At 53.7% G+C, this 18,158-nt stretch overlaps 1 protein-coding gene across 2 annotated transcripts in view; it reads left to right on the plus strand.

Annotated features, from left to right (window-relative positions):
- The window catches only part of SKAP1 (src kinase associated phosphoprotein 1), a 113,049-nt gene extending 94,982 nt beyond the window's left edge, over positions 1-18,067 (plus strand). For both annotated transcript variants that reach the window (XM_015885596.3, XM_085532280.1), the window contains 4 exons: positions 3,137-3,193; positions 6,574-6,686; positions 17,206-17,323; positions 17,882-18,067. In XM_015885596.3, the coding sequence (XP_015741082.2) occupies positions 3,137-3,193; positions 6,574-6,686; positions 17,206-17,307 (272 nt within the window). In that variant the 3' untranslated portion in view covers positions 17,308-17,323; positions 17,882-18,067. The remainder of the gene's footprint in view (positions 1-3,136; positions 3,194-6,573; positions 6,687-17,205; positions 17,324-17,881) is intronic.
- The last annotated feature ends 91 nt before the right edge of the window (positions 18,068-18,158 follow it).

Below are 18,158 nucleotides of genomic sequence, written 5' to 3' on the forward strand. Positions count from 1 at the left end.
GAGCTGCCAACCCCGAGCAGCCTCAGCTCCTGTCTACCTTCATCTTTCCTTCCTGACCTTCTCCTTCCCTGCTTATATCATCAGCTCTTTGGGCTGCAGCTCTCTCTTCCTCCGGGTGTCACCTCACTGCCCTATGGCTGCCAGCAGCAGCTACAGAGCTGATATCAGATGTGAGATTTGTTCCATAGGGGCTGATGGTGACCCTGGCATGAGCCTGCATTGTGCTGACCTTGATACGGCCCCTTCTATTACCCCTGCTCTGAGATGCAGAGTGCATCAAGAGCTGCAGATTTGCCACTGGAGTCATTTGTACCCTTTGAATATGGTTAAATACCCACCTGCACTGCAGGGCTTTGGAGGCTCAAGCTGTTAGGACATGGAGCAGAGGCTCGAGGCTGCAGTGCCTACATCCCATGGTCATTTCCCATCCCTCTTGCAGCCTTCTGCTTGGCCTAAGGCATTGGCAATGCAGGGAGGGGGGGTATTTTTGCCCTATTCCCAATGCTCAGCTCCTTTAGGGTGTAAGGACAGAGATGATGAGCAGGGGCAGGAATGAAGCAGTGAGGAACCAGGCACAGAGTGAATAGAGTCAGAGCAACTCTCACCCCCCATCCAAACTGGGGGCTCCTCTGGGCTCAACCCCCTCCTTCATGTCCCGAGTGCAATCGAGAGATAGAGATAAAGGGGGGGGGGGAAAGGGAAAGAGGGGGGGGGGAAATGAAGAGATAATTTCCTCAGCAAGTCATCGTCGTTAATGAAGTTTTACAAAAACAGATACAACCAAGGAAAAATAAAATTTCACAGGTGATAAATTTTTCCAATTTCCCTGGCAGAATTCGATAGGATTGTTAAATTAAGAGTGAAGGTGTCTGTTAGGAAGCAACGAGCAGTGATGGGTAATTTTATAGAGTGGAAAATTGAATCAAATTGCTACATTAAAACACAGCTCCTCTGAGGAATGTGCCCAATGCCTGGGCTGCTCCGGCACAGCGGTGGGGCATGAGGTGCAATGGCCATACATAGGGATGGGATGGGGTCTGCAGTGGATGGGAGAAGGGGGGCAGAGTCCAGGGTGGCTGCCCCATAGGGATGGTATAAAGGCATTCCCCAGGGATGGTGTGGTTGGGGCTGTGATGCTCTGAACAAGGAGGTGGCATAGAGAGATGCATGACCCCAGGAGATGTATTTTATTGCATTTCCTTCTGATTTGCCATGATAAAATCGAGATCTGGACCAAAGTCAAACATCCAGTTGATAAAGCAGAGTTTAGCTTGCAGGGGAGGCCGAAGGGCTGCTACATGAAGGGGAACTTGTTGCATCCCCACAGCCACCTTCACTGCATGCACAGAGCAGGGTCTGCATGGACTGGGGCTGGAGCACAGATATAGATCCATGCAGATGCAGCTCAGCAGCATGCCAGGCTCAGTGCCTTCACCAGGGCCATCCTTGCTATGTTTAGCTGAGAAATCCCACACCAATTTCCTGCCTTCCTCCCTCCAAGCCTCCATCCATCACTGCTTTGCAGCCCATCACCCACCATGGGGCTGAGCACAGCCTGGGAGCTTCCTCTAAGCCCCATTTGCAGATGGCACAGAGCAGTTATCACCAAGGCAGGGGGCTTCCCAAACAAGGGGAAACTGAGGCACAGAGGTCTGAGAGCACCACTGACCCCTCTGTGAGCTGCAGAGCATTCAGCCAGGAGGGTGATGCAAACAGCAAGAGCTCTGTGGCTTTATTTCTGATTGAAACATGGCCCATCCTTTAAAATATGGGGGGGAAAAATGGCATCCCAGGACCTCTGCAAGACATGGTGCCACTGCCACAGTATTGGCAGACTTAGTGTGGTTTTGCTCATGGAAATACAGAGGTATTTCCTCCACTCTGTGCCTTTTCCTGCTTCCCAAGGAGAGTGTTTGTATGGGTTGGATGCACAGAGGGCTCTAGGAAGGGGTTTCCAGAGCTGGAAGTGGGGATGGGAGGTGGGGGGAACCCAATAGAGCTGTAACATCAGCTCCCTACAACACAGCCCCATCCCATAGGGATGCAGCAGCACCAACACTGGGGGATGGATGGGGCTTTTAGTGGCAGGGAGCTCAATGGGGCTCCATGCTAAGAGTGGATCAGGAGCCTCGAGGCTGTAGGTTAAAGCATAAAGGAATCCAGATGTGAGGGTTGCGGTGCACGTGGATGCATTTACATCCTCCTTTACAAATGCAAAGAGCAGGCAAAAGCCACTTTCAATAATTTATTTCAAAATCAATGCTAACGAGGTTCCGTCTCGTCAGTGGCCGAGTTTTACAATAAAGTCTGATTTATTTAGAAAAGATCTTCGGTGCCGTTTCCCGTCTAATGGGGGAGCAGCGGCGGTGACCCTCCAACGTGGGATCCAATTTGTAACTCAGAGCGCAGCTCTGACCCGGTTTACATTGATCAGAGCTGAACAGGGGGGAGATGGAGGGGCCACATCCCCACCAGGTGCCACACAGCAGTGCTATGTCTGCCCTACAGCTGGGCCACGTGGGATCAGCAGAGCACCCTGTGTTGGCTTATGTCTTATTTAAACCTATTTACACGTGGAGCCGTGTTTCTGATAGTCCCCATTCCCCCCCAGCTCACACTTAACCTTTCCAACAGCATCATTCTCCTTATTTCTCCCTCCTTTCCCCATGCTGTACAGCTGTGCCTCTGGCTGCCCTTTGCTGCGTGGGTTCCTTTCCTCTCTTCTTTCTGCTCCTGTTCACCATCCTCCCATGTGTTTCTACCCTGGCATTTCTCCTCTCCATCTCGTTTTCCCCAGGCTGTGAGCTCTGCTCAGGAAAGCATTGCTTCCTATCGGGCACTTGGCAAAGTGCTGCTTAAATTTATGAGGCTATAACAAGTGATTTGTTTTTTGTTATTGTTTTTTTTTTTTTAACCAGAGTTAACAACAATTCATATTCGGATGCAACGCGGTTTAAAATATTATCCGCCACTTCCTCCCTTCCACTCTTCACAATTAAGCCAGGAATTTATTATGCTGACAGTCGGATGCTCTCATAGCCTGAGCCTGAGGGTTTGGTGCAGTGCTAGCAATGGCCTGGCACTGTTCTATAGCACTCACAGCCCTCCCTCTGACTTCTCTGTTTTCCCCTTGTAGAGAAGGACCCTGATGCTCCCGAGGACAGTGAGGATGATGGCAGAGGATGGCACCACGGTAAGAGCCCACCCTACATTGGCCAACCCTATATAGGCAGCAGTCAGTGGATCTGGAGATGCTGATGGAGGAGCTCACATTGAGAGGAGGTGGGGCAGACGTGGCAGGAGATGAGGCAGGACGTGAGTCAGGGCTCAGAGGAAGCAAGGGAAGCTGGACGGATGTAAAGCACCACTGCAGGAACCAACACCGCCCATAGCGGGCAGCCCAAAGAACCTCCATGTGCTCACAAATCCCCCCCCCTGCTTTTTCCTTTGGGATCTACGCTATGGGATGGGAGCGGAAGGTCTGTTTCCTCCCCAGTCCCACCTGCTTCACTTTCCATCACCGCTTCTGTCCCGGCACAGGAAAGCAGTGCTCGTGTCTGGGCTGGGACCTTCCTGCCTTGTATATTGCTGGCCCAGCCTGGAAGGGGCTGGAAGGGATGTGGATAACCTGGAGGTGCTCAGACACTCAGAGCTGTTGGAGGGGCTCATCAGACAGCCCATGCTTCCCAACATACCCAGCTCAATGCAGGGTTGAGTCCTCTCTATCTGCAGGGACCAGAGCAAAGCAGCAAGCCTTGTGTCCTCACATTGCATGTTTCCCACCTACCCCCACCCCCAGCACAGTGACTTATTCAACCACTGGAGCATGTGGGCAATGACAGCAGCACCCCCAGCTTGGAAAAACGACCTCCTCATCTTTATAAACTGCATCACCATCGTCACACCTGCATCCCTGGGGACTCCTGGGCACGGGGCTGAGGAAAGCAGAAGGAGCCAGGGACATGCACTGCAAACACACATTTGTCTTCACCTTCTGCATCTCTCCCAGCATCTCGGACAGGAGCTGCCTTGGTTCCCTTGCAGGAGCAGTGTGTCTATTGCTGGAGGGCTAAGGGTGACCCAAGGGCACACACTGATGGTGCTGGCTCACCCCTATCCCAGCCCTGCACCCTTTTTAATGCCCTATTTGTACTCGTTAGCATCCTCCTGACAGCTGGGATTTTTGCTCAGCATCACGGCTGGTTTCATTATCAGTGTGCTCGCAATTGCTTTAAGTCCTGTGTCTGTTTCTGTGCTAAATAATACGTGAGGCTCCTGCCTCTGAAATGCTGGGCTCCATTTCAAGTGGGAAATGGTCTCACAGCACCAGGAGCCCCCAACCCCAGTGCCTTCAATGTGGGATGTCTGTGCTGTGATCCAGCACAGAGCACAGAGCACAGAGCTGGCTTGGCAGCATGCAGCCAAATGCCCATTTGGTGAATAGAAAGCTGTTGTTTCACATATCTAAGAACAGCAAAGATGCCACAAAACCAAACCAGCCCAGCAAATCCAGCCAGGAGTTGCTCCAACCAAGATGAGAAGCTCGGGCTTCTCAGTCCCTTCTGTGCCTGTCATGCAGCCTGACCCATCAAATACAGAGAGAGCAGAACTTCTACCCTCGGTAAAAAACAGCAGAGCCCTGAAGCCTGTCTCCTGCACTGAGCATGGCAGGAGGTTTCACCTAGCAGGGAAAGCCACCGAGCTGCAGACAGTTGTCATCAGGCTTCAGCATCAACAGGCTGCCAAAGCCATGAGCCCAAAGCAGAGGGGTTGGGGCAGCAGCTTCTCCCCCAGCCCTGCCTGGAGCTGCTCGGGCTGCGGAAGGCAGTGACGCAGTTGTCACATTTGGCTGATTTCCTTCATGACCCCGAGGCCCATAAACGTGGGAGGAGGAACTCGTCCCATTTACATCAGTGCAAATCAGTCACGCTCATATCGTGTCTCTGGCCTGAACGCAGGTTCAGATGTGCAGGCAGGGCACCTGGGATGGCTGCCGTCCCATGGGGACACTGCAGTGACATCTTCCCTTTCCTGGCCTTATCTCAGAGTGCTGGGATGGATCAGGACCCCCCCACTCTGCAAACCATCTTAATTTGAACACGAGATGCTCAACAGCTCGCACAGACATCTCACTTTTAACACCGTGGCTCACTGTGCTCTCATCACAAAGGCATCTTCATGCATTGCAATCAGCGCTGACCTTTGGAAAGCAGTTCTGGAGCGAAGGCTGAGACCTTTTGCTGGACCACTGGGCATCAGTGGAGAAAATAATCACTCCTGCTTAACACGGGACCGCTCACAGCAGCACCATCCCGTATGATGCTCTCTGCATCACGCTGCTGCACTGACCTTTGGTGGCACTTACATGATGCTCTGCCTGCTGCAGAGCTGCTGCCTGCTTTGTCCTGCTCAGTGCCCCATCACTTCCTCTGCCTCCACTTCATAACCTCTGCTTCCTGCTCTTTGCACAAGCTTAAATAACTCAGTAGCTCCTTCTCCTTCTATTCCCTTCCCAATCTTTTCCTCACCACTGTGTGCTCCCCCTTTAATACTTTCCAAAGGATGCCTTTCTATTTAAGTTCCCCAAGTCCCTGAGTCATTCCACTTGCTCCCTGCTGCACCATTATCCATCTCTGTAATGTCCTTTTTCATATTTAGGTGATCAAATCCGGGCACAGCACTCCAGATGCACCCTTATCACTCTCTCCCTTATACCATATTAGAAACATTTCCTCCACCATGTGCTCGATATTTGCTATTTATGCTTTCTGGGCTCAAGCTCAGCCTCGTGGCAGAGCAGAGCAGTGAGTTGGTGCAACCCCGGTGCTCAAATCAACCCCTTCACAATGTGGTTTTATTGGGTTTAATTATTCACAGGGGTCTCATTACAGAGGTGCCCGTGTTGTGACATCTGGATTTCCACCCTCTTTCCCCCTATCTCCCACCCTAACATCGGTGCTGCACCACCAGGACATGTCCTGCATGTTTGAATGGTCATTTGGTGTGCTTGGAAAACCAGGAGTGTGATTTTGGGGTGTGTTTATTGATCTGTGTTGGGATCAATCCCTTTCCCAGCCTGCAAAGTAGGGCAGCATCTCCAGGTGCACAGTGTTGGCTGGTCTGGTCCCATTGCACAGATGAGATGCTCTCTGTCCCCTTTCCAAGGACCCACTTCTCACAGTGGTTGTGGTCTCTGTGGCCTGTGTTGGATGGGAAATGCCATTCTGAAATGGCAAAGATGGAAATGTTTCCTATTGGAAATGCTGCTGCTCCATTTTCCATCCAGCATTTATCCAAGGGCAGCCCCAGCCTTGGCATGCAGTTTGCTGGCAGTTTCACCAACACAAACCCACAGCTCCCAGCACAGAAATCCTTTTACCTCCCCCCTTAGAAAGGAGAAAACAAGACTCTGCTGGTTCATGATGTCCCTTCCAGCTGATGGCAAAGACTGAGGCCACTGTGCAGAATGGCACCAACACCTCCTTGTCTTCCCCCCATATACTGACTGGTTCCAGCCCCACACTGTGACCCCAGGTATCCCCCACCCCCCTGAACCTCTCCTTTGTTCTACAGGAAGCTCCCGGAGGGATTATGGCAATTACTACCAGGGCATATGGGACTGCAGCAGTGAGCACCCCAATGAGCTTTCCTTCCATCGTGGAGACCTAATATACATCCTGAGCAAGGTAGGGCCCTATAACCCAAAGGGAGCTGCTGGGGAGCTGGGAGGGCAGGGAAACTCAAAGCACAGGGATCCATCCTCATTAACAGTGGGATTTTGGGGTCCAGTTCCCATATACACATAGAAATGGGTCTCCAACCCCATGAGTTCCCCCCTCCCCACAGCCAACTCGTGTCCCCGCTGTCACCCCTTCTTGCTTGCAGCTCTCACCGCCTCCTACATTCACACGTGGCATCTGAAATGCCCCAAAGCAAGATTTTCTTCATGGTAATGGAGCCTGTGCGTGCTGTTGCTCGGGTATTACAGGGGTAATTGAGTTGCTCAGCCGGGTGTGAGCTGAGCTCTCTCCTGCAGACACGCGCAGGTGAATACATCAAGTTCTTGCACGAGCAGGGCAGGGAGCTGTGCTGTGCTGTGACCCTTCCAGCCCCATATATCCCTGCAGGGCTCCCAGCTGCTCCCAACCAGCCCAGGCTGGGATGGCTGCATTGTGTGAGTGGCAATGAACCAGGGTTGGGGTTCACTCACCCACCTCCATGCACCCACATGGCACTGGTTGGGCTGGTGGATCTGATGCCATCTCCTGGTCTCAGCCCTATGAAGGCAGCTGCATCTTTAGCTTTTATTCTTACTCTTTGGCTTTTATTCTTGGTGTTTCTGCCTGTTTCTGGAAGGCTGAGAATTTCCCATCTGTAGATCTCAAAGCTCTTCCTACAGCAGCATTTACTGCCTCTGCCTCCCCCCCCCTGCTGCTTTATAACAGCAAGATGAGGCTGCCATGCTCCAGGCCTGAACCCACATCTCAGGCTCATCCCTCCATCTCTAGGCTTGCAGCAGCTGGCCAACATCCCATATCCCCATCCAGTGCCCGGATTGGGGCACAATGCTGCCCTACCATCATAGGGACACAGCTTGGATGCTCAGCAGGGTTCTCTCTCTCTTCAGTGCCTCCAGATTGCCACTCTTGTGCTGGCTTCCTCACACGGAACCGATGGGTCCTGAGAGCTTTCCCCCCGTAAATTACTTTGTGTGCGACGGATGCTCGCGGCCGCAGCAGAACCAAAGTGATATTGGGGGGGGGGGGGAACAGGCAAGCAAGGAAGGAAGGAGGGGGGGGATAAGGTGTTTGAAAAGGCTGTTCACTCAGCTGCATTTTAATTTCCTTTTCAATCTTGTCCCAATTAATTTCGCAGAATTAATCTCACAGAAGCAAAGTCGGCAGCGTGGAAGGCTGCAGGTTTTTTTTTGGTTTTCAAGCGGCGCCCGGTCGCTCTTGTCTCGAACATGAAATAGTAGCTCATATAAAAAATCCATCTGGTGTGTTTGAAACACACGCCGGCTGCTGCTCGGGTCCTGTCTGACATTTCCAGCAGCAACAGAGGGGGAGGAAAAAGAAACAAGAAGTGATTTGGGGGTTAGTGGACATCAGTAGCTGGCAGGGATACAGCAGCAGGGTGTGGGGTGAGCAGGGGGGGCTGCGTTATGCTGGGCAGGGATGGGTTTGTTTCTTTACCCCTTTGCTGGGTGAGAGTATGGTGAAGGGAGTGTAGGGCTTATGGCTGTGGGGGACTCTCATTGCTATCATGTCCAGGTCCTTATGCTGAGCTATAACCCCATGGGTGCAGGGCACTGGGCTGTGGGCACAGCAGCATCAATCAGACACTGCTTTCAATGCAGCTGGCACCCCAGGGATGTGGGTCTCCTCCCCATTCACCCCCCTTGGTGCCATCAGGCTCAGGTTTATTGCAGCACTGGGGGTTCAGAGCCCACCCTGCAGTCCATCACCCCATTGCATTGAGACCCCAAAATGCTTCCACCCATTTGTTGTTTGAGGGGGGGGCAGAACACCGTGTCCCTTCCTACAGCCCCGATACCCGGATCCCTCGGCTGAATGATTTGTACGTGATGATAATTATCCGAATGCAGCGAGACTTCCTATTTTAAGTGGGCTTAGTTGGATGTGACAAGCGGGCCATAAAAGCGGATAAGTTAATTCTCTCAATTGCTTTCAATGAAGGCGAGGAAGGGGAGGGAGGAAGAGGGGGGTAGAAAGGAGGGTCGGGGCCCCGAGCGAAGGATGGCGGTGACACCTAGCGGGGGCGACCGGGACACAGCACGGGGGGCGGCGGGCGACGGGCTGGGGTCAGCCGGGAGGCAACGGTCACACGTCGGTCACATCCAAGCTGCCCACCCCCTCTTTATTCCCCCCCTCTCTCTCCCTTCCCCTCCGGCCCCGAGCCCCCGGCGGGAGCCAATCGTCCAGAACGAGCCCCTGGCAGCTTCATTCCTCCCAGGTAATTTGTATAAATGAGGGACACCCAGAACGGGTGAGGACAAAGGGTGGTGGAGATGCTGGAGAGATGAGCTGGTCGGGATTCATATCCCAGTACAGTGATGGAACCCATAGACCAAGGCTGGTACCCACAAACCAAGGCTGGCACCCATAGACCAAGGCTGGCACCCACAAACCAAGGCTGGCACCCACAAACCAAGGCTGGCACCCACAGACCAAGGCTGGCACCCACAAACCAAGGCTGGCACCCATAGACCAAGGCTGGTACCCACAAACCAAGGCTGGCACCCATAGACCAAGGCTGGTACCCACAAACCAAGGCTGGTACCCACAGACCAAGGCTGGCACCCATAGACCAAGGCTGGCACCCACAGACCAAGGCTGGCACCCACAAACCAAGGCTGGCACCCACAGACCAAGGCTGGCACCCACACACCAAGGCTGGCACCCATAGACCAAGGCTGGCACCCACAAACCAAGGCTGGCACCCATAGACCAAGGCTGGTACCCACAAACCAAGGCTGGCCCCCCCCATACCGCTATCATCATCCTCCAATGGCTTTTGCCCCCCACCCATGGCTGCTGTCACCCACCCACCACTGTTATCCCCCCCACTCATGGCTTCTGGTACCCACTGACTAAGGTTGTCACCCACCCCTCACTCTTATCACCCACTGCTGTTAATACCCTCCAACCCCTGGGCACTGAGGCCACACTAACAGTGGGTTCCCATCCCTCAGAGACCCCCAAGAAGCCCCCCATCACCCCCCATGCCCAGCATAGGGCACACATCACACCCCCCTCCCAGCACCTGGTCCCTCCGTGGGGCTCCGAGCCTCACTCCAACCATTTATTATACCCAGAAATTTATAATAAACGCTGTTAAAGACTTCGTCTTTGACAGAGGTAATAATAAATTCACTGTTAAAGACAGTACTTTAATTCCTTATACCCTCCAATACCGCACAGAATAAACTATATTCATCACCGAGTAATTTTTTACCGCATAAATCTTTAAAACTAACCGTTGTAGGCTGTTGAGGCTGAAATATTGTGAATTTATTAGATATGCCCATGTAGTATTGGATTCAGAGGTTTCCATTCGAATATATTACGGGGGAAATTTGTGTCTTTAAGTGTGACAATGCTTCCATTTTCCGGAGCCACCGTTGTAGGCAGAGGTTCCTTTGGAGTCAGCCGTGCTGTTATCAGGCAGAGATTTAGTGATAGGGATGGAGGGGGGGTTGTATAACAGTGCCCCATTTGGAATGGGTGGCCATAAGCTTTTCTTATAGTGTACCCTATGGGCAGTGCCTGTTGTGTGGGGTGGATGGGTGCTATGCTTTGGGATGGAGCAGCAATGGAAGGAGTGATGAGACGGGGGGGAAATGAGGGCCAAGTGTTGGCATATAGGCAGAATAAGGTCTGGATTTGGCATGGATTTGGCAATGGCCATCCCCACCATCCCCACCAACCCCTATTGCCTTTGCTAAGGTGGATGAGCAGCAGGCAGAGCTTTGTTCATTAGGGAGAGATGATGCTAATGATCAAAGCACGAGGTGTGGGTAGCGTTGAAAGCAATGGATGTGGTAGCATTGAAAGCAGTTCTATTGCAAAACGGGGCTGCTTTTATTTAGAGGTGATTTGGTGTGGATGGAACTGAACTGGGCACCTCTAACATCCCTATATCCTGGGTACCAAGAGGAAGTTTCCCTTTGCCATAAGTCTCCCTTTAGGAACCCAACTCTGTGTCTATCCCAAAGGGAGGAACCTCCTGGTGCTCCTCAATGGGCCAGCAGCAAATGAATGGTTCAAAAAGGAAAGAAATGGGGCAATTCAAAGCCAGCAAAGCACCAAAATCTCCCTCCCCTCCTCCGAGCTGCTCCAAACAAACAAACATGTCGCTTTTATGGCCCTTTGCTTTGCACCACCGAGGGGTGGAGGGGAGGAGGGGGGTGTTGATGGGGATATAGGGGGGAGTAGTGGTATGGCTAAGTAAGACTTGCATTCCAAATTCATTTAGGCGATAGCGCTGGAGTTGTCACAAAGCATAATGCAGTATTTAATTAAAATAACAGAAGTGGATCTAGATATGTCCTGGGGTAGCTATCACCAAATTACAGCTCTCTCCGTGCCGTATTTATGAGCTGGTGCAGCTTGAGTGAATGCAGCACATAACGTTCACACTTCAGACCCCGGGCAGATCCGTTCTTTCCTTTCCCCATCCCTATTCTCTCTCAATGATCTTTCCCCTATAAACCCCAAATCTCAATGCTGGGGGGGAGTGGGGATTTGTACCATGACCCTGTGGGGGTTTGGGGGTGGGGAGGGGGTGGGGGTCATGCTTGGCTGCATCCCCCCCCCCATCTCTTTGCTCACCCCCCCATCCCTTTGCTCGCAGCTCGGCTCTATACACACATGTGCACAATTACCACCAGCCCCTCTTTAACAGGTCAGGGGCAGAACCGAAAGCGAAGCCGGCTGCTTCCCTTCCATCGGGCTTTAAAGGCGAAAATAATTGGCTGCAGAACAAATGTAGGCAATGGAGTGTGCGAGAAAGCAAATAAAAAGGGCTTCATCCATCCCCCCCCCCCTGCTTTAACCTCCCCTTCCCTGCACAGCACCGGGGATGGGAGCGATCCGGGTTCGGTTGTAGCTCCCGTTTAACTTCCCCATTAGAGTTTCCACCTCCAGCTTGGGGAAGTTTGTCCGTGAAAAATGGTCATTTTTTGTTCCCCCCCCCCCCCCCCTCCCACTTGCTCAAAGCACGTTATTAAAATGCTAATTTAAAAGAAAAAGGAGTTAAATATCTAGCGGTGGTGCAGTCTAATTGCAGCCATAATGAGCTCTCTAAATGTGAGTGCCCCTGACACACAGAGAGCATAAACAGCCAGCAAACACATCATTAGTGCTCGCGTTCATTTATTCTGGCGACCTGACGATGACCCCGCGAGGGTCGGGAGGAGCAGGTGGATCCGGCTGCGGCCCCGGGGGGCAGGAAACGATGCTGCTGCCATGGCAATAAGGGGGGGTGGGATGGGGATGGGGAGGGGGATGGAGGTGGATGGGGATGGGGACATGGGAGAGGTAGAGGGATGGGGATGGGGAGAGGGATGGGGATGGGGATGGGGAGAAGGCTGGAGACAAGGACAGGGATGGGGACAGGAGATAGGGGTAGGGATAGAGGTAGGGATAGGGATGGGGAGAGGGGTGGAGATAGGCAGGAATAAGGACAGGGATGGGGACAGGAGATAGGGATAGGGATGGGGTAGGGATAGGGGTAGGGATAGGGATAGGGATAGGGATAGGGATAGGGATAGGGATAGGGATAGGGATGGGGTAGGGATAGGGGTAGGGATAGGGATAGGGATAGGGATAGGGATAGGGATAGGGATAGGGATGGGGTAGGGATAGGGATAGGGGCGGGGATAGGGGATAGAGGTAGGGGTAAGGGTAGGAATAGGGATATGGATACAGATAGGGATAGAAATAGGGATGGGGATGGGGACGGAGACTGGAATGAGAACAGGGACAAGGACAAAGATGAGGACGGTACAGGGATGAGGATGAGGACAAGGAACAGTGACAGGGATAGGGACGAAGGCAGCTGTGGGCGTTGAGTCCTCTGCAATGGGGACAGAGACAAGGACAGGGATAGGGATGGGGAAGGAGCAGGGCCAGGAGCCCCCAGGACCAGCTGTACCCCTGCCCCAGACCCTCCCCACGCTGCTTTAACCCCCCCCCCCCTTTCAGCTCCTTATGTCTGCTCAGAGCAGGATGGCGCCCTGCAGGGGAGCTGTACCATCTCCAACCACGGGCAGCACGAGGAAAGAGATGCATCAAAACAATTCCTCGGGAAAGATTTCAGCTCCATTCCAGCTGCTTTGCTTCTAGAACAGCCACATTGGTCGCCCCCCAGCAACAGCACAATAACTTCAATCCCCCCCCCCACTATTCCTCACCCCCTATTCCTTTTCTCCTCTCCCTATGCCTGTCCAAGGAACACCCCCCTCCCCACAACACCCCCCCATCCCTACAACAACCCCTACAACCCCCTCCCTTCCTCCCTTGCACTCTGGGTGAACCTGTGATATTGTAGCAATGGCCCTTGAAGTGCGGTGGGGAGGTGATTTAGGAGAATATTAAAGGCAATGTGGAGATTCGAAGGCGCCTCTCTCAGGGAGATCTGGAGAAAATACGCAGCACAGATGGGCTGAGCAGATTAAACATTTCCGTCACATTGTTTTCAGATTGTGTTTGCGGTGCCTGAGGGTTGGTGCTGCGGTCAGAGCACGGCGGAGCTGCTTGATGGGATAAATATTAATACGGAGTCTTCACATCTCCATCTCCATCCCCCCCCCAGCAGCTCTCCAGGCAACTCAGGCTTCCCCCATGGGTTGGGGGGTATGGGGAGGATAATGGGGTGGATGTGGGGGTGTTGATGGGGTGGATATGTAGATTACCCAATGGGATGGATAAGGAGAACCCCCAGTGGAATGGTATTGGGACCATGATGGGGTGGATGGACAATGGGATGGACATGGGGACCCCAACAGGATGGATATGGGGGCTCCAATGGGATAGACATGGGGACCCCAATGGGATGGACATGGGGACCCCGACAGGATGGATATGGGGGCTCCAATGGGATGGATATGGGGACCCCAATGGGATGGACATGGGGACCCTAACAGGATGGATATGGGGGCTCCAATGGGATAGACATAGGGACCCCAATGGGATGGACATGGGGACCCCAACAGGATGGATATGGGGGCTCCAATGGGATAGATATGGGGGCTCCAATGGAATGGACATGGGGACCCCAACAGGATGGATATGGGGGCTCCAATGGGATAGACATGGGGACCCCAATGGGATGGACATGGGGACCCCGACAGGATGGATATGGGGGCTCCAATGGGATAGACATGGGGTCCCCAATGGGATGGATATGCAGACCTGAATGGGATGGATAAGGAGAACCCCCAATGGAATGGTATGGGGACCCCAATGGGATGGATATGCAGACCCCAGTGGGATGGAGATAACATGGGGACCCCCGTGGGATGGACACGGGGGCTCCAATGGGATGGATATGCAGACCCCAATGGGATGGATGTGGGGAACCCAATGGGATGGACATCCATGGGGACCCTGATGGGATGGATATGGGGGTTTCAATGGGATGGATATGGGGGCTTCAATGGGATGGATATGGGGGTTTCAATGGGATGGATATGGGGGCTTCAATGGGATGGATATGCAAACCCCAGTGTGATGACATGGGACTCCAATGGGATAGATATGGGGACCCCAATGGGATGGACATGGGAACTCCAATGGGGTAACAAGGGGACCCCAATGGGATGACATGGGGACCCAGATGGGATGGGTATACTGACCCCAGTGTAATGGCATGGGGACCCCAATAGGATGAATGTGCGGACCCTGATGGGATGGACATGGGAACACCAGTGGGGAGGGCACGTGGAACCCCACAGATATAGGGACCCCAATGGGGTGGACACGAGGACCCCAGTGGGATCAGGCACCACATCCACCCTCTGGTGATATGGAACAGGCACAGCACATGGGATGAGATAGGAGCAATGCCTCAGCTGCATTAATACCACAGCTGAGAGCTGAGTCATTGGGAGCAAGTGGGAATCATTAGTGGTTTAAAGGAGCAAAAAAAGAGCGATGTGTTAAAGGGGGCAGTGCCAGGTTGTGATGAGCAGCACCTGAGCTGCTCCCCATAGAGAAATCTGCTCTGCATGGAGGGAGAAAGGAGCTCCAAGCTGCATCCCTCACTGCCACCAGCTCCATGGGGACAGGTAGGACCTTATGGGTGGGTAGAGCTTGAATTTCAGAGCTTGTCACAACCCTGAGCTGCTTTTCAAGGTGGATGGATGTAGAACTGACCCGGTATAAAACTCCCTGTTGTCAGCCGACCCCTCGAGTTCCTGCCATACCTCATCGATGAATTAGATTCCTCCATTTTCCTAACAATAATGTATGACACACAAGCACTAATAATGGGGCTGAGCAATCATAAACCGATAAGTCCCTGACTGATTGGCTTTTCCTTCGGCATCCATCAAAGCATCATTGATCTTCTGTGCAAAGCCAGGTGATGAATGACGTTCCCGGTGCTCAGAGGGGTTGTTTATGAGGGCTGGCAATGGAATGCAATGGTAAGGAGGGCTTGGGAGTGCTGCTATGGGGTTTCATCCCCATTGAGAGCCCATAGTGTGTCCGCAAGGAGGATGAGAGGTGTGGGATGGGACACTGAGCTCCCCAAAGAGAATGGAGCAGCTCAACTGGCTTCGTGAATGGGTTTGTGGTTGGGGTTTGGTTTGGGGTTTTAATTGTGGTGGTTGTCTTGTTTCTATTCCCCTCTGTCCTCTTTTGCCCTTAGCTTAGCAGCCATAGGTGCCGCTGGGGGTCCCCATAGATGCCGCTGGGTGCCCCATAGGTGCCGCTGGGGGGCCCATAGGTGCCGCTGGGGGTCCCCATAGGTGCCGCTGGGGGTCCCCATAGGTGCCACTGGGGTCCCATAGGTGCCGCTGGGTGCCCCATAGGTGCCGCAGGGGGGCCCATAGGTGCCGCTGGGTGCCCCATAGGTGCCACTGGGTGCCCCATAGGTGCCGCTGGGTGCCCCATAGGTGCCGCTGGGAGCCCCATAGGTGCCGCTGGGTGCCCCATAGGTGCCACTGGGTGCCCCATAGGTGCCGCTGGGTGCCCCATAGGTGCCGCTGGGAGCCCCATAGGTGCCGCTGGGTGCCCCATAGGTGCCGCTGGGTGCCCCATAGGTGCCGCTGGGGTCCCATAGGTGCCGCTGGGTGCCCCATAGGTGCCGCTGGGGGGCCCATAGGTGCCGCTGGGGGGCCCATAGGTGCCGCTGGGGGCCCATAGGTGCCGCTGGGGGGCCCATAGGTGCTGCTGGGGGGCCCATAGGTGCTGCTGGGGCCCCATAGGTGCAACTCCCAGCTCACAATGGGACAGAGCACCCCACTCCCCCACCCCACAACTGACCCCTCCAGACCAATTACCCTCCAGCTTAGGTCCCTTCTTTAAAGTCTCATCTCAATTACTTTTCCCTCCCCCCCCCCCGACCCACTCCATGCAGGTATTGAGCACAGAGGCCCCATTAGTGAGTAATTAGGTACAAACACCCTCAAAACTCAACACCCCCCCTCCATCCAAAAAGCACGAGAGGCAGAGTTCACCCTGCACTGGGCTCTGCCTCTCTGTGCCAGTGCACTCCTCGTTTTAATAGTTTAATAAAAATTAGCATAATTAACGAACATCTGTATGATCCAGAGCGGTGCAATTTGGCACTCGGAAACGAGGACTTAAACGTTATTGCTGGGAGTTTAATGTTGTTTTAATTCTTTTTGGCACCGAGCGGTGAAATAAAAACGCTCGGTGCCGCGAGTTCTCGGCTGCCTTTCATTTGCATTCTCTTTTTTTTTTCCTCCCTTTTTGATTGTGAGCAATCGTGGGCTAAGCCAGCAATTCATCAAAGCAGGGAAGGCTTTAGGATACCTCATAGTTTGGGCTGTAGCAGAGATAAGGGTTGGGGAGGGGGCTTAGGGGGTCTCCTTTGCTTGTAGGGTGCATCTCCTGCTTGCTTTAGGGCTGCTCTGCCTGGGGTTCTGCTTCTGGTTTTGAGATGGGGGTTTTTTCTTGCTTGCCTGGATGTGTTTGAATAGGGGATGTACTCTGTGCTGACCCACATCCCATAGGGAGCAAAGGGAGGTGGCAAAGAGTGAGAAGGGGATGCGTTGGAATAGGGGATGTACTCACTTTGTGCTGACCCACATCCCATAGGGAGCAAAGGGAGGTGGCAAAGAGTGAGAAGGGGATGTGTTGAAATAGGGGATGTACTCTGTGCTCACCCACATCCCATAGGGAGCAAAGGGAGGTGGCAAAGAGTGAGAAGGGGATGCGTTGGAATAAGGGATGTACTCTGTGCTCACCCACATCCCATAGGGAGCAAAGGGAGGTGGCAAAGAGTGAGAAGGGGATGCGTTGGAATAGGGGATGTACTCGCTCTGTGCTGACCCACATCCCATAGGGAGCAAAGGGTGGGAGGGCAGCAGTGCCTCCAAATGGGACTCAAGAGTTGAAAGACCCCATTTGGGTCTATGTGAACCCAAAGGAAAGGAGCAGAGCTGTGCCCCGCTGCCTTGGCATTAATCCTTATGCTGTGCCCCCCCCCCAGGAGTACAACATGTACGGCTGGTGGGTTGGGGAGCTCAATAGCACCGTCGGGATCGTCCCTAAGGATTACCTGGCTGCTGCCTATGACCTGGAGGAGCTGTGAGGATGGTGGTGCCCAGGTGAGAGGTGGAACCTTCATGGGTTGTCTGTGCTGGGAAAGCAGAGCTGCTCCTCTTTTCTCTCCTAGGACAGTTTGGCTCCATCTTCTGGTTTCTGTTTTACATGGAAGGGAGGTGGTAGGGCTGGGAAATAGGGATGGGTAAAGGGAAAATGGCACCGTGCCCAGCACAGCTGTGGTTAAGGATCCATCTGTAGGGCTGGGGTTGATGTGATGACCCAAGAGATGGGGTGCAGTGCAGTGTCCCTGTCTGGGTTTCAGCTCCATTCAGTTCTATGGTGGAAAGCTGTGCCAAACCCAAAGCTGCCTCTGTCAGACCCCGAGAGCTGGATGTGACAGCTGCAAGCAGAGCTGACAGCAGCACCGGGCTGTTCTCCCACAGCCCATACGGGGGCATTTGGCAGAGAAATAAAGCCCACTAGTGGGGCTGGGCCAGCAGGGGGTCAGCAGCCACCTGCCCACCCTGTGGGCACGGAGACCTTCGTGTCCTCCCTGTAACCCACAGCCCTATGCTGAGTCCCCCACCCTCACCTTGTGTCTCCCCCCCCCCCAAATCCAGGTCGCCTCTCGCCTTTCCCACCCTGCGATGCCACAAAGGACTCGTTCCCAGCCTTGAGAACCCGTTACAAGAAGAGCCCTGTGTGCCACCACCCTCTACCCAGGACCCTGCACAACCCTCGGGTACCACCAGCTCCATCCCCATCTTGGGTGGGCAACCCGCAATAAACCCACCCCCCACAATTTATCCCCTCCGAGCTGCAATGCGCCGCGGGGCCGCCAGGTGGCGCTCTGGGTTTGCGCACAGACCGTTGTGTTGGTGGGGGGGGGACACAGAA

Source organism: Coturnix japonica, unplaced genomic scaffold (assembly GCF_054131305.1).
Source record: "Coturnix japonica strain WE unplaced genomic scaffold, WE-NBRP24 Scf049, whole genome shotgun sequence".
Lineage (NCBI taxonomy): Eukaryota > Metazoa > Chordata > Aves > Galliformes > Phasianidae > Coturnix > Coturnix japonica.